Genomic DNA, 13494 nt, shown 5'->3' on the forward strand with positions numbered 1-13494 from the left:
TTTCTTTATTAGCTAATGTTCCAGCAGCAGCAGCAGCAACAGGCAGTAGCGGTAGTTCCTACAGCATCAAAAGTAGCACACCAACCACGCCCACTGGTGGTCGTGTTCACTCTATTGCAAGCCTCACACCATATCAGAACAGGTAATCAAGATGTAATAGCTCAGTCTATATATTCAATAGCATCAATACAACACCTATTATTCTTACATCTCATTTCCTGGTCCTCACTCGAAGTGAATATTTCATTCAGTTAGTAGTTTTAGCTTTAGAACAAAAATAATACAGTCCTTATCCATGCCTTGGTCACTTTTGTCTTTCTTAATCTTTACCTTCTTTTCATTGGACTTGGCACTAGCAACTTTTTTCTAGTTCGGGTGTATTTTAGTATTATTTCATTCAGTCAAATCCAATTTTTTGTTGCAAATTGACCTTTCCTCATTTCTTGGATTTATATACAATTATTAGTTCCACTGTTTGTTATTCTTTGTTGTTTTATGTGCGTACACTAGTTAAGCATTGTTTCCATAGTCGTCCAGTTCTGCCCATCATAGACAAGAAGAGCTAATGGGATGGCCTGCTTTCTGGCATCCATTTTCCATCTGTCCACTAGCACAAGTTTGTCAATGTTCCTTCTAAAAATACTTCGAGAATTGCATGTGCACTTGGTTCCAAATGAGAATGGTGCTGCTCAGACATCTAATGTAGTTGTCATGGTGATAATCTTGAGATACTTGTTATTTCTACTGAATGGATGATCATACCAGGATGAGGTTTTCACTATTAGACTTTTTATGATGTCTAGTTGTACCTAAACAGTCTTGGTGCTGATCTGACATTCAATATGGCCACCTTGGCAATTATCTTTTAAAATCATGTTTTATCTGCTCCTCCTGAACAGAAAGTCATATTGAAATGGAATTTTCACCAAAAGACTTTTAATGTCATAAATGGAAATGATGACACTTAGAAATCCATTATGACCATCTTATAAATCTGTGCATGGATGGATTGTCATATAAACATGGGTTTTTCCAACCCTTGTGGACAAGGTGAGATGTTCGTGAAAGAAGAATGCCTTAGACCACAGATCTACCATTGGTCCTGACATATAATATGGTTACCATGGCAGCTATCTTGAAAATATTGTTATTGCTACTCCTAGATGGATGGTCATAATTGCTTGGGGTTTTCACAAGATTTGTGATGTTTACTTTGTTCTAAATTCAAATTGTACCAATCTGACTTCGATATTGCTGCCATGGTGGCCATTTTGAAATTTTTTAAATTCCAACTCCAGAATGGACAGTCAAGTCAACATCTGAAGATATTTACTTCATGAAAATGTTTTAAGGATTTTGCGTGTGATTGTATATCTGCTTTTTATATAGACTCTACGTTTTATTTTTATCTTTTTGTGCATGATTTTGTCATTTTTTGGGACAGGTTGATCATCCTGACTTTTTTGTGAATTCATGTACTGAAAGTTTTTTAACATTTGTTGGCACTGCATAGCCACTTTTGTTCTGCATGAGGTTTTTTGTCAAGCAAGTTCAATTTTATATGAAAATTTGATCTATTTTTTATAATTCCAAAATACTACCATAAACTGCTGAAATTTACTTTAGTAGATAAAGGAGAAATTATAATGGTTATTTTTATATCGTAGATGGAGAATTCGTGCCCGTGTCACTCAGAAGAGCAATATCCGTACCTGGAGTAATTCTCGAGGGGAGGGGAGACTATTCAGCGTCAACCTTGTTGATGAGAGTGGAGAAATAAGAGCAACAGGATTCACTGATGCAGTGGACAAATTTTACAATTTGCTGGAAGTCAACAAAGTAATGTCAATGCTTGTATTTTTATGTGATAATAATTGTCCTTTTGAGGCAGGAATCAGTGACAGGTGTATTTGTCATGTTCAGTTTCAGTAATCTGTGCTATGTCATTTATATTTTAATTCTCTTTGGCCAGGATCACTTTTTGCATCGCTACAGTTGTCTCTCAACTCCCTAGTGGGTTAGTGTCAAATTTTCTTAATGGTTGTTCCATTTAAAGATGCATAGTGCATAGAAAAGGCACTAAAAAAAATCCAACTATATAGTAGGGTACTCTGATTACTCAAGAATTCATGTGAAATTGCTACAAAATTCTAAATTACATATATTGATGACTACTTCGCATTAAAAGTGCCATCAATTTTATTGGAATGGTCCTTTTTGACCAGATGAAAGGGAGTCTCATGATAGCTTTACTGTCATGGTGGACACAAATGGTGTTGATGGTTCCTTCCCCTCCATTAGTGTCCCCTGCTGTTGAGTTGGGTGTTAGAGCAGGGAGAAGTTGGGACATTTGTTTGTCTCCATCTTCTGTCAGATCTGTGTCCTAAACTTGTTCGGTAGTCTGGAGAGACATTTTTGTGGCCTTCACTTGTCCAGGTCTTCTGCTGCTTCCACAATCTGTGATGTGTAAGAAATTAGATGGACATTTTCTGTGGACCTAGTCATCAAGTAGAAGAATGGATAGTCTGTCCCCATTTCTACATTGCATCATTTGGTTTCTGTCTCAGGCTATCTCTCTCTTTTGGCCACTTAAGCCCAGTTCCTGTTAGAATAGTGCATCACAGAGGGGATATTGGCTAGGACCTGGGCTCACCTTGGAGTGCAGGAGCATTGTAGTAACAGTTGCCATGGCAGCCTTCAGATTCATAAAGGAGGAATCATTACCTTCAGTGGTGCTTCAGCACTTATTGAGATAAAGCTGTTGAAATATTAGAAAACTTAAACTGGGTACTCATCGATCCTAATGATTAGCTACATGGGTACCCAATGAAAGGGGAATTGTTTAAATACTTAAATACCTGAAGTTTAAGTCCTGATTTTCTTTAATTCACAATATCCTATGAACATCAATACCTAATGTCATTTGGTAGAAAGTCCATAAATTCATCGTGGTCTAGTCATCCTAAATATCATCTGATTCCCTTTCCTTGGCCTCACTGTCATATGCATATGCTTTTATAGAGATTGAGCTTGAGATTTGTAAGTGACACTTGAACATACAATTTGTGAAATCTGTTCTAGGTTGCAGCTGAACACGAGTTGTGTGGCAAGATCAAATAACCACCCTCAGTTACTTGCCTCTATGCCATGCTCAATGCTCAAAGAGTTGTCCTGTGTGAAAACAAGCTTTGGGATTTAGGTCAGTTATTTACAGGAAGAGGAAGACCTGCTTGGCATTGAAGAAGTACATGTATTTGTGGCTGAGTCAAAAGGATTGTCAGCCAGAAAACTTGAAGACAAAGTGAGTGGTGCCACTAGAAGCACATGCAGAAACATAGGTGCCTACCCTAATGATTTTGGCATGAATTTCACAACTTTTTCAGCAATTCATAGATTCACGACCCATGCAAAAAAAAAATCACAAATTCCCCAATTCTCAGTTATTTTAAATCTTTAACAAAATAACCTATTTCCTGTTAAGTGCTTCGCATGATATCTGCAGTTGCCGAAATGGTCCGATACTGCTCTTCGCGATATTAGTAGAACCATATCCGTTTGATAATGTTGGCCTGGTAGCAATCATTTTAGGGTATTTTAATCTACATGTATAAAAGTAGTTTTATAAATACTTTTGAGAGATACTGAAGCCTAACCTGAATTTTCCTTCGCGCATGCACCACCAACACTGATTTAAATTTTCATTTGGCATTGCATCTTGAAAATATCTTCACCACCAAGCAAAAAGAAATGTGTTGCACAAAAAGTGAAGTTTGCTTTGGAATGTACCAAAATTGGCCATGCATTCAGTCATCAAACACCAATATACATCGTACTTTTTGCACACAGTGTGCTACATTTTTTAGCATTGGGCATGATGACAGAGACAATGTGAGGAAGCAAATTAGTAGCAAAAAGCACATGGAGGATGGGAAAATTAAGAACTCTCAACAAATTTCAGCTCTAAAATATTGTAAGCCATTGACGAAAGACTTGCAAGCTAACAATGCTGAAGCATTGTTTGTGAGTTTTCTTGTTGAACACAATCTACCTTTATCAGCTGGAGACCATGCTCATCACTTGTTCCAACAAATATCCCTGGACTCGAAGATCGCTTCACAAATTCATGTCAGGGCCCCGAGTGGTCCAACCCGCTTTCCATTACAGATCACTGCTATCTCACCTCTGTCTGCGTGGGTTCAAGTCTCGGATTCAGCCAATGTGGGTATCAGAGAAAGCTTGCCAGTAGCTTCTCGTGGGTCGGTGGTTTTTTTCCGGGGTTTTCTTGGGTTTTTTCTCCACCATTAATACTGGCCGCCATGTATAGCCTATCTTATGCTGAAAATGGCGTTAAACCCTACAACAACAACAAATTCATGTCAAAATTCACTCATTTTTATCCATATTTTCACTAATTGCGAGCTATGGCAGCTTTGCAGAAAATTTGTATACAGTAAACAGTTACCCAATGGCTCATTTTATAACTGGGGTCATTATTATACCCTAGTAATAGATACCTGAAGCTTCGGGTAGATGGGACTCGTAAACCTTGGATGGTAGCTCATCTAGGAGAAGGAAAACTCCGATTCCAAACCTCTGCTGCCTTGTGGCTATACCCACTCATGGGAAAGGCTAAGGGAGTAAACCCCAACAGAAAATCCGGAGATGGAGTCCCTAAGGCGGTATGACATTCTCTTCAACGTCATTCCGGCAACTCCTGCGACGCCGTTGGTGCCAAGCTGTATCGGCATTCATCGTTCCCTTGGGCACACCAGCTGCGTGGAGAGGGGGGATCTGCTGCATGGGCAACAGCTGATTCTCCATACCACCCTGCCTAGGCTTCATAGCTCCACTGGAGAGGACACTCCAGCGTCTTCGTACGGCGTCGGCACAACACGAGAAGTAGCAGTTTACCGGTTCTAAGTCAAAGCTCAATTGGCGTAGAGCTTGGCGCCAGGGGTTACTTCTGACGGTGGGAGAGATCATCAGGTCTCACTGGACAGCTACCGCCCGCCACAAGCTGGGCAGCCCTCAGTCAGTAAGGTGCTGCCCGCCATGGCCTGCCTGCTTCACTGGGTGCGTGGAGCTTAGAGAACCATCTCGACAAGTGGGCCACAAAACTCTGCACCAGGAAAGACTAAAAGAAGAAATAAAAAGACTCCAACTCTTCGTTTTGCAACCTGGAACATCAGGACCATGTGTCCTGGATTGACCACTGACCTACAGCAGGTCGACGATGCACGGAAGACTGCCGTCATTGACAGAGAACTCTCCTGACTGAACATCGACATTGCCTGCCTCCAGGAGACCCGACTGGCTGACAGCGGCACCATCAGGGAAGCCAATTACACATTCTTTTGGCAGGGGAAGCCCTTGGATGAACCTAGGCAGCATGGTGTAGGCTTTGCCGTCAAGAACACGCTAATCGCCTTCATTGAACCTCCATCATCATGTACTGAGAGAATCCTTGCCCTCCGGCTGTCAACATCCTTAGGCCCGGTCAACATCTTCAGTGTGTACGCCCCAACCCTCTGCTCCACCTACAAGGAGAAAGATAAGTTTTATGAGGCTCTGGATCAGGCAATATCCAGTATCCCCAACAATGAAAGCCTTTACTTACTAGGAGACTTCAATGCTAGAGTGGGAGCTGACCATGAGGCCTGGTCCACCTGTCTCGGCTTTTACGGAAGGGGCAAGATCAACGAGAATGGTCAGCGACTGCTGGAGATGTGCTGCTCCCACAGCCTATGTGTGACCAACACTTTCTTCAAATGCAAGGAGATCCACCAGGTGTCGTGGAGACACCCACGTTCACGCCACTGGCACCAGCTAGACCTCGTCATCACCAGGCGTGCAGAACTGGCCAGTGTCTTCCTTACCCGCAGCTACCACAGTGCAGATTGTGACACGGACCATTCCCTCGTGGCCAGCAAGGTGCAAATATTACCCAAGAAGCTGCACCACGCCAAGAAGAAGGGTCACCCACGCATCAACACCTGCTGTGCAAGCAACCCAGAGAAAACAAAGCAGTTCATCAGCAAACTGAAGGAAGTCCTCACCAAAGTGACACCTGATGACACCATTGACTCCAAGTGGTCCCATATCCGTGACTCTGTGTACAATTCAGCCATCACAGCTTACGGGAAGAGGGAGCGAAAGAATGTCGACTGGTATGAGGCAAACTGGGAGGAGTTGGACCCCGTAACTGAGGCAAAGAGGAAAGCCCTCCTGGCATACAAGGCTGCACCTAGCACCAGAACACTGCAAGCCCTCAGGATTGCAAGGAATAATGCCCAGAAGACCGCCCGCCACTGTGCCACACCTACTGGCTGAACCTTTGCAACAGTATACAGACAGCTGCTGACACCGGGGATACAAGAGGAATGTATGAGGGTATCAAAAAGGCGACAGGCCCCCCCAAGCTACAAGACTGCCCCCTCAAGTCCAAGACGGGCGAAGTCATCACAGACCAGGGGAAACAAATGCAGCGATGGGTTGAGCACTATCTCGAGCTATATGCAACCCAAAACAATGTCACTGGAACTGCCCTGGACGTCATTCCAGACCTGCCTGTCATGGAGGAGCTAGACACACAGTCCACCCTGGAAGAGCTCGGAAAAGCCATCGATTGCCTTGTCTGTGGGAAGGCTCCTGGAAGCGAGGGCATTCCGCCTGAAGTCCTCAAGAGTGGAAAACCAGCACTGCTCCAGCCCCTACACACACTCCTCTGCCTTTGCTGGAAACAGGGATACATCCCACAGGACATGCGTGACGCCAACATCGTCACTTTGTACAAAAACAAAGGAGACCTTAGCGACTGCAACAACTATCGGGACATCTCCCTCCTCAGCATCGTCGGAAAGGCTTTCGCCCGTGTTGCCTTGGCGCGCTTGCAGATCCTAGCCTCCCGCGTCTACCCAGAGTCCCAGTGTGGATTTCGAGCCGGCAGGTCAACTGTAGACATGATCTTCTCCCTACGTCAGCTGCAGGAGAAGTGTCGCGAGCAGCAGATGCCCCTCTACATTGCCTTAATATACCTGATGAAGGCGTTTGACATGGTTAGTCGGAGTGGACTCTTCAGACTCCTGCAGAAGATCGGCTGCCCCCCACGTCTGCTTGCTGTCATTATGTCATTCCACGAGAACATGCACAGCACAGTGTGCTTCAATGGCGCAACATCTGAAGCATTCCCAGTCATTAGTGGAGTCAAACAAGGCTGTGTCCTTGCACCGGCGCTCTTTGCCATCTTCTTCTCCATGCTTCTCCAGTATGCATTCAAGGACTGCAGCGAGGGAGTGTACATCCATACCAGGGCTGACGGCAAGCTGTTCAACATCGCCCGTCTCTGTGCTAAGACTAAAGTCACAGAGGTACTCATCTGTGAATTGCTCTTTGCCGACGATGCAGCCTTGACATCACACATGGAAGATGGACTTCAGCAGCTGGTGTGCCGCCTCTCCCATGCATGTAAGGAATTTGGACTGACCATCAGTTTGAAGAAAACGAATGTCATGGCACAGGACACAGACTCCCCTCCCTCTGTCTCCATCGATGGGTACAATTTGGAAGTTGTCGAGAACTTCACATACCTCGGGTCTAACATTTCCAGCTCACTCTCCATTGATTCTGAGGTGGGCGGCAGGATTGCCAAGGCAGCAGCAGTGATGGCCAGACTTAACCAGAGGGTCTGGAACAACCCCAACCTCACAGAGAAGACCAAACTGTGTGTCTACCAAGCCTGCGTGCTCAGCTCACTTCTCTACAGCAGCGAAACTTGGACCACCTATGCAAGACACGAGAGGAAACGCAACAGCTTCTACCTGAGATGTCTGCGGCGCATTCTGCACATCCAGTGGCAGGACAGAGTACCTAACACAGAGGTTCTAGAACGCGCCAACATGAACAGCATGTTCTCCATACTCAGCGAGAGGCGCCTTCGCTGGCTCGGCCATGTCAAGAGAATGGACCCAGGTCGCATTCCCAAGGACCTGTTATATGGGGAGTTAGCAGAAGGTGCATGACCAACTGGACGACCACATCTGCGCTACAAAGATGTTTGCAAGAAGGATATGAAGACAGCAAACATCAATGTCAACGACTGGGAGAGCTTTGCAAACAACCGTTCCAGCTGGCATCTAGCTGTCAGGCAGGGAGTTCAAAACACAGAGGAAAAGAGAAGAATAAAACAAGCTGAAAAGAGAGCTAAAAAGAAGGATAAGCAAAAGCGTACTTTGGAGCTACACCATCGTCTCCCGTAGACGGATGAATGCCAAGAAGTACTGGATACCTTTTGGCATCTTTAACTGGAAATGCTCATAGGCTTTTCAAGTAGGTGCAGCCTCACAAGGAGCCTCATTCTTGCCCATAATTTCCTAGGTGAGGCAGTCAGAAGTGCCAAGGGAAAAAGATGGGTCGAAATAAAAATTGTATTGATCTGGCATCCAGCATAGCTATTTAAAGTTTTTCCTATTTCTTTGGAATTAATGATCATCTCAGCATGGGATTTCATCAAAAGACTTTAAATTATATGTAGCTGGTTCTGAAAGAAAATTAAATTTTGTGTTTTACTTTCTTTTCATGGATATCAAATTTCATGGCGTTATAAAAATATGGACATTTTTCATGGCACTTACATTTGGAGATTAGTGGCATATTTATAGATATTAATTGATTAGCCATTACAAATACCCCAAATATAAAAGAACAAAACACAACAGAGTGATAGTTTGAATGGTGGATAAAACGAGACAAATCAAGCACCTGCCCAGATCAGTCACTATCAGCTAGTGCTCAACATCAAAAAAAAAAATAATGACAGCCAACAATACCAAACAAAGTGGTTAATAAAGCACACTTGTATGATCTTTTGTATAAATTTCAGCACGTCAATAACAGCAGCAAAAACTGAACTGACACTTCCATCGACATGATTGAGAGACACTAGAAACTATGAGAGGATAACGGGGACATCGTTGGTGGAGATCAATTCTCGATTAAGTCGACTCTCAAAGATTGAAACTTAAGCCAATTCATGCTAAATGAATACTCGCAGCCCATGAGAAAATGTTTGAGAAATCTAATTTTTGACTTTGAGAAAGCTGAAATTGCGTAATTATGCTATTGAAGTATTATTATTACTCGTATGTACAAGTTGACTTGATTGACATGGCATGTATTTGGTGACTTTGTCCAAAAATCATTGATATGTGACCTTTACTATTGTGTTGTAATTGGTATATGTACATGGTGCTAATTTAGGGCACTTATCAAGGTCACAGTGACTGAAAGAAAACAAGTTTTCTCACATTAACTCAACCGCTTCACTCTTGTAATTTAAAAAAAAACATTTATCGCTACTCCTTCTGGATGGAACCGTTCCAGGAGCCCAGTGGTTAGAGTGTCTGTCTCGTGTGTAGTAGGTTGCAGGTTCAAACCCTGGCTGAGTCATACCAAAGACCTATAAAATGGTATTAAAAGCTGCCTCGCCTGGCACACAGCATTAGTGTTAGACTGGGTGGGACATCATGTTACATGTCTGTGGCATGATGCCCTAGTGCTAGACATCAATATAAACTGCCACACTCCAGAAGTAGTAGCGACATGACTGATTTTTAAAAACTACATTAAAAATCCAGATCACTCACAGACACACACAGGATGGATGGTCATGTCATCACAGTTCTCATCAAAGGACTAAATATGTCTATTTGGTCCTAAAGAAAAATGGTGCCTCCCTGACATCCATCATGACAGCTATCTTTAAAATCTTGTTACTGCTACATCTGAATGGATAGTCATTTTGACTTGGATTTTTGACACACAAAAAACACTTTGTATGATAATTGATCCTAACTGGACATTGTGCCAGTCTTGTATCCAATATCACCACCACTACAGCCGGCTTAAAAATCCTTCATCACGCTACTGCGTCTGAATGGTTAGTAATTTCAACATAAGGTTTTCACCAAAAGACTTTCTTACGATTTCAATGAAAGTGGTGTTGATCTTAAATTCTAGATGGCTGCCACAGTGGCCAACTTTTGGATTTGTGTAATTTTAGCCTATCTACTGGTTCTCTCAATTGATCTTCATTAAACTTATAACCCAAGAGACAAGAAAACAAATTTGTTTATTGCTTGGCAGATGAAGGTTGTAGGATTGGTTTCAGCTTTTATTTGCCATCATTGCATTTTTGAAACTTGTAGTTATGATGGCCTGCTATTATGTGTCTAAACATGAGCTAAAATTCTTGAACTTGAACAGACTTAATGAGTTAAAAATGTAATAATTAAATTGTGATTAATATCAGTTTTTTCCCCCACAGGTTTTCTATATAAGTAGAGCAACACTGAAGACAGCCAACAAACAATACTCTACTGTGAAAAATGACTATGAGATGACATTTAATAATGACACCTGCATTGAGCCCTGTGAAGATGATGTGGATCTGCCCACAATGACATTTAATTTTGTGAAGATAAATGAACTTGAAAAGACACAACCAAATGGATTAGTTGGTAAGAAATACCTTATTTTAATTCAGTGTCAACTTTAGTTTTCGTTCCTGTATTGTGTATATTTCTTGCTACTTTTGTGCAGACTGCCTTGACATAGCTCTGCCAGCACACTTAGGGGTGATATGTTGAGTCACTGATGTCATCTCACTGGCAGGTCATGTTGGAGTAAATTGCTTTATGAAAAGGTGATATTTTTGGCATCCTGACAGTTCCGGAAAAGGCAGGATAACAACTGAACAAGCATGACTAGTTTATGTATGTAGTAATTATAGAAATCCAGTAAGTGCACGAAGACTTAAAGAATCATTTGATATATTATAAATAAACTTCAAATTAGTCATTGCTAGATCCTATGTTAATATACAAGGAAACAAAGGTTTAATTCATCAGCAATCTGACAGACAAGATCACTGATATCAAAATAATTATGAACCAACGGGATTTACATTATAAATTAAACAGCTTTAGTATAAATACATGCATAATGCTCAAAATGAAAACAGCCATGATTTGTAGCTAATGACAAGGGGATGGGATTGGAGGGATTTATAAAATTACTTGATGAATTTCCAGGTTTGAATCAATTTTTTACAAACTATGTGCACATGAGTATCATCTCGTATGCTGACCTAAAATGTGACAGTTTCATACATGCCAACCATTATGCTTTTGGCTTAATCATTATGCTTTTTCCCCCGCTAAATTACGCCTTACACTTAACTGTATTCGGACTACATGTTTTTGGTATATCCTCCTCCCCCCCCAAAAATTAATAATTTGTTTTCTCAGTTTTATTAACATCCCATTAATCTCACTGACTGTATTCTAGAAAAGATGACTTCTTTGTAACTACAACATAAGAGCACACTTGTAAGAAGACTTCCATGCACTTTGCAAGTCTCACCTGGTACAATGTGTTTTGAAATTCAATACGAGTGTTGCTTTTTAAAGCTCAAACTTGAAGCAGTAATTGATGTTAAAAGTCCAGAGGGTTAAATAAATTATTTTGTACATATGCTTATTGAATTTTTACCATGTTATCTGTGGATTATTCTTTTTCTGCTCGGATTACTCTTTTTGTCCGCTTGGATTACACTTTTTCCTCGCCAGGGGTTGGCATGTATGCAGTTTTAACCAATACAAATACAAGTTGTTATTTGCTGCCAATAACTTGAATGTGCTAGTAGTTGCTGACAAAGCATGAAATGTAACTGATGTAATTACTCATCTGGGTCATTAATGATGTGTGTGTGTTACATACATGCCAACCTTTACTTTTTTTGGCATTATCATTACACTTTTTGTCACTAAACTTATTCAGATTATGCATTTTTGGTATGTCACTCTCCAAAAAAATTAATAATTTGTTTTTTCCTTTTTATTAACATCCCATTAATCCCACATACCGTATTCTGGAAAAGATGGCTTCTACGTAACTATGAGATGAGAGTCCGCTTGTCCATAGACTGGCATGCACTTTCCTCACAGTATTATGTTCTATTTATAGCAGCTAACTTGTTTCCAAGAAACATGCTGGTTTCTACTTTCAGACTTTTGACCTAGGTTTATATTTATAACAGTTGTATGGCTTAGTTAGGAGAGAACAGAATGGTTTTCTAATCTGTAATCTTTGCTGGCAGATTCTTTGTTCTATTTCATATCTGGTACAGAACCAGTCTGTAGGTATTTTTGCTAAAAGTCAAGTCAGATTTATTCTAGTCGATGTGTATGTTAGAGCAAAAATGTTTCTCAAATAATTTCACAGAAGGATTACAAAAAGATGAAAAACAAATTCAAAGATGAATACATGAATTACATAAAACAGCGTTCCATTCTAGGGCAGCTTCACGCTCATTGCAGACTGTGTGTAAAGGATTTTAATAGTCGTCTTAGTAGTAAAACAAAGAAACTTTGAATTAGCTGGTTTTACTAACTCCATTCTCTTTTACAGCAGAGCTGAATTGTGGACACGAATTTTATAAATGAAGAGGCGTTATTTACTGAGTTCTTAGTAGAACATGGACTACACCTAGCAGTAGAATACTGCATTGGTCTGTTGTTCAGATGTTTCCTGATTACAAAATTGCAGAAAATATGCATGTGCAAGAAGAAAATCATCTGATATTGTTAGGTATTTAGAAGAAGATATTGAATCACTTAAAACTGCAGAAGCCATGGGAATTGAGCCATTTGGTATTGTCACAGACTTGATTAGTGATTATGATGACAAAAAGTTATACTGTCTGTTTAGGAGACTTTGACAACTAATAGAGCAAAATCAGAGTGCTCTTCTTTCATTACCAGAATTAACAGCAGATTTCACTTGAGAAAACATTTTTGATTTGCTTGATAATGCTTTGAATAAACATAAGTTGGCAGAACTGTATGGAGTTTTCAGTTGATAATGCATCAGTGATGACTGGAATTCACAAAGGAGTTACATTCTATATTTTGAAAATGTCTCCATTAGTGTACATATCAGGTTGTCCCTGTCATTTGATGCACCTTGCTGCAGGAAAAGCTGCTGATAAATTAGGAGAACTCCTGAAGTATCAAGTTGGCATTCTACCTGACAACATACTTCCTGTGGACATCGTAGCGATATGACTGAAAATTTGTTAAAGCTACATTTAAAAAAATCCTAATCCTAATCCTCTCTTTTATCAACCTTGCTTTATGTTAATAAATTGTCCAGGGTTGCTTAGGACACATGATCATGATAATCTCACCCCACATGCACACACACAATTTTAAAATATCCTGCAACATTTAAAGTCTTTTGGGACAAAGTCCAGTCAAAAATAAGAATTTTGCTCATGTTTTTAATGAAGAATGAACATGTTAAAAAAAATTGTGAAAATTCCAGTTGTCACTGAGCTTATATGTTGCCCTAGTGTAATTGTGTGTCACATATTTCCTGTGTGACGCATGGTCACTAAAGATTATTTATGAAAAAGGATCAGGAGAGAACACTTGATGC

General features: G+C 40.8%; 1 protein-coding gene across 3 annotated transcripts in view; it reads left to right on the forward strand.

Annotated features, from left to right (window-relative positions):
• Positions 1-13494, forward strand: part of LOC149779772 (replication protein A 70 kDa DNA-binding subunit-like) — a 70885-nt gene that overhangs the window by 24310 nt on the left and 33081 nt on the right. For all 3 annotated transcript variants that reach the window (XM_089940630.1, XM_089940631.1, XM_089940632.1), the window contains exons 8-10: positions 13-142; positions 1668-1839; positions 10322-10514. In XM_089940630.1, coding sequence (XP_089796756.1) covers positions 13-142; positions 1668-1839; positions 10322-10514 — 495 coding nt within the window. The remainder of the gene's footprint in view (positions 1-12; positions 143-1667; positions 1840-10321; positions 10515-13494) is intronic.

This window comes from Sinohyriopsis cumingii, chromosome 17 (genome assembly GCF_028554795.1).
Source record: "Sinohyriopsis cumingii isolate HCF-2022 chromosome 17, ASM2855479v2, whole genome shotgun sequence".
NCBI classification, from domain to species: Eukaryota; Metazoa; Mollusca; class Bivalvia; order Unionida; family Unionidae; genus Sinohyriopsis; species Sinohyriopsis cumingii.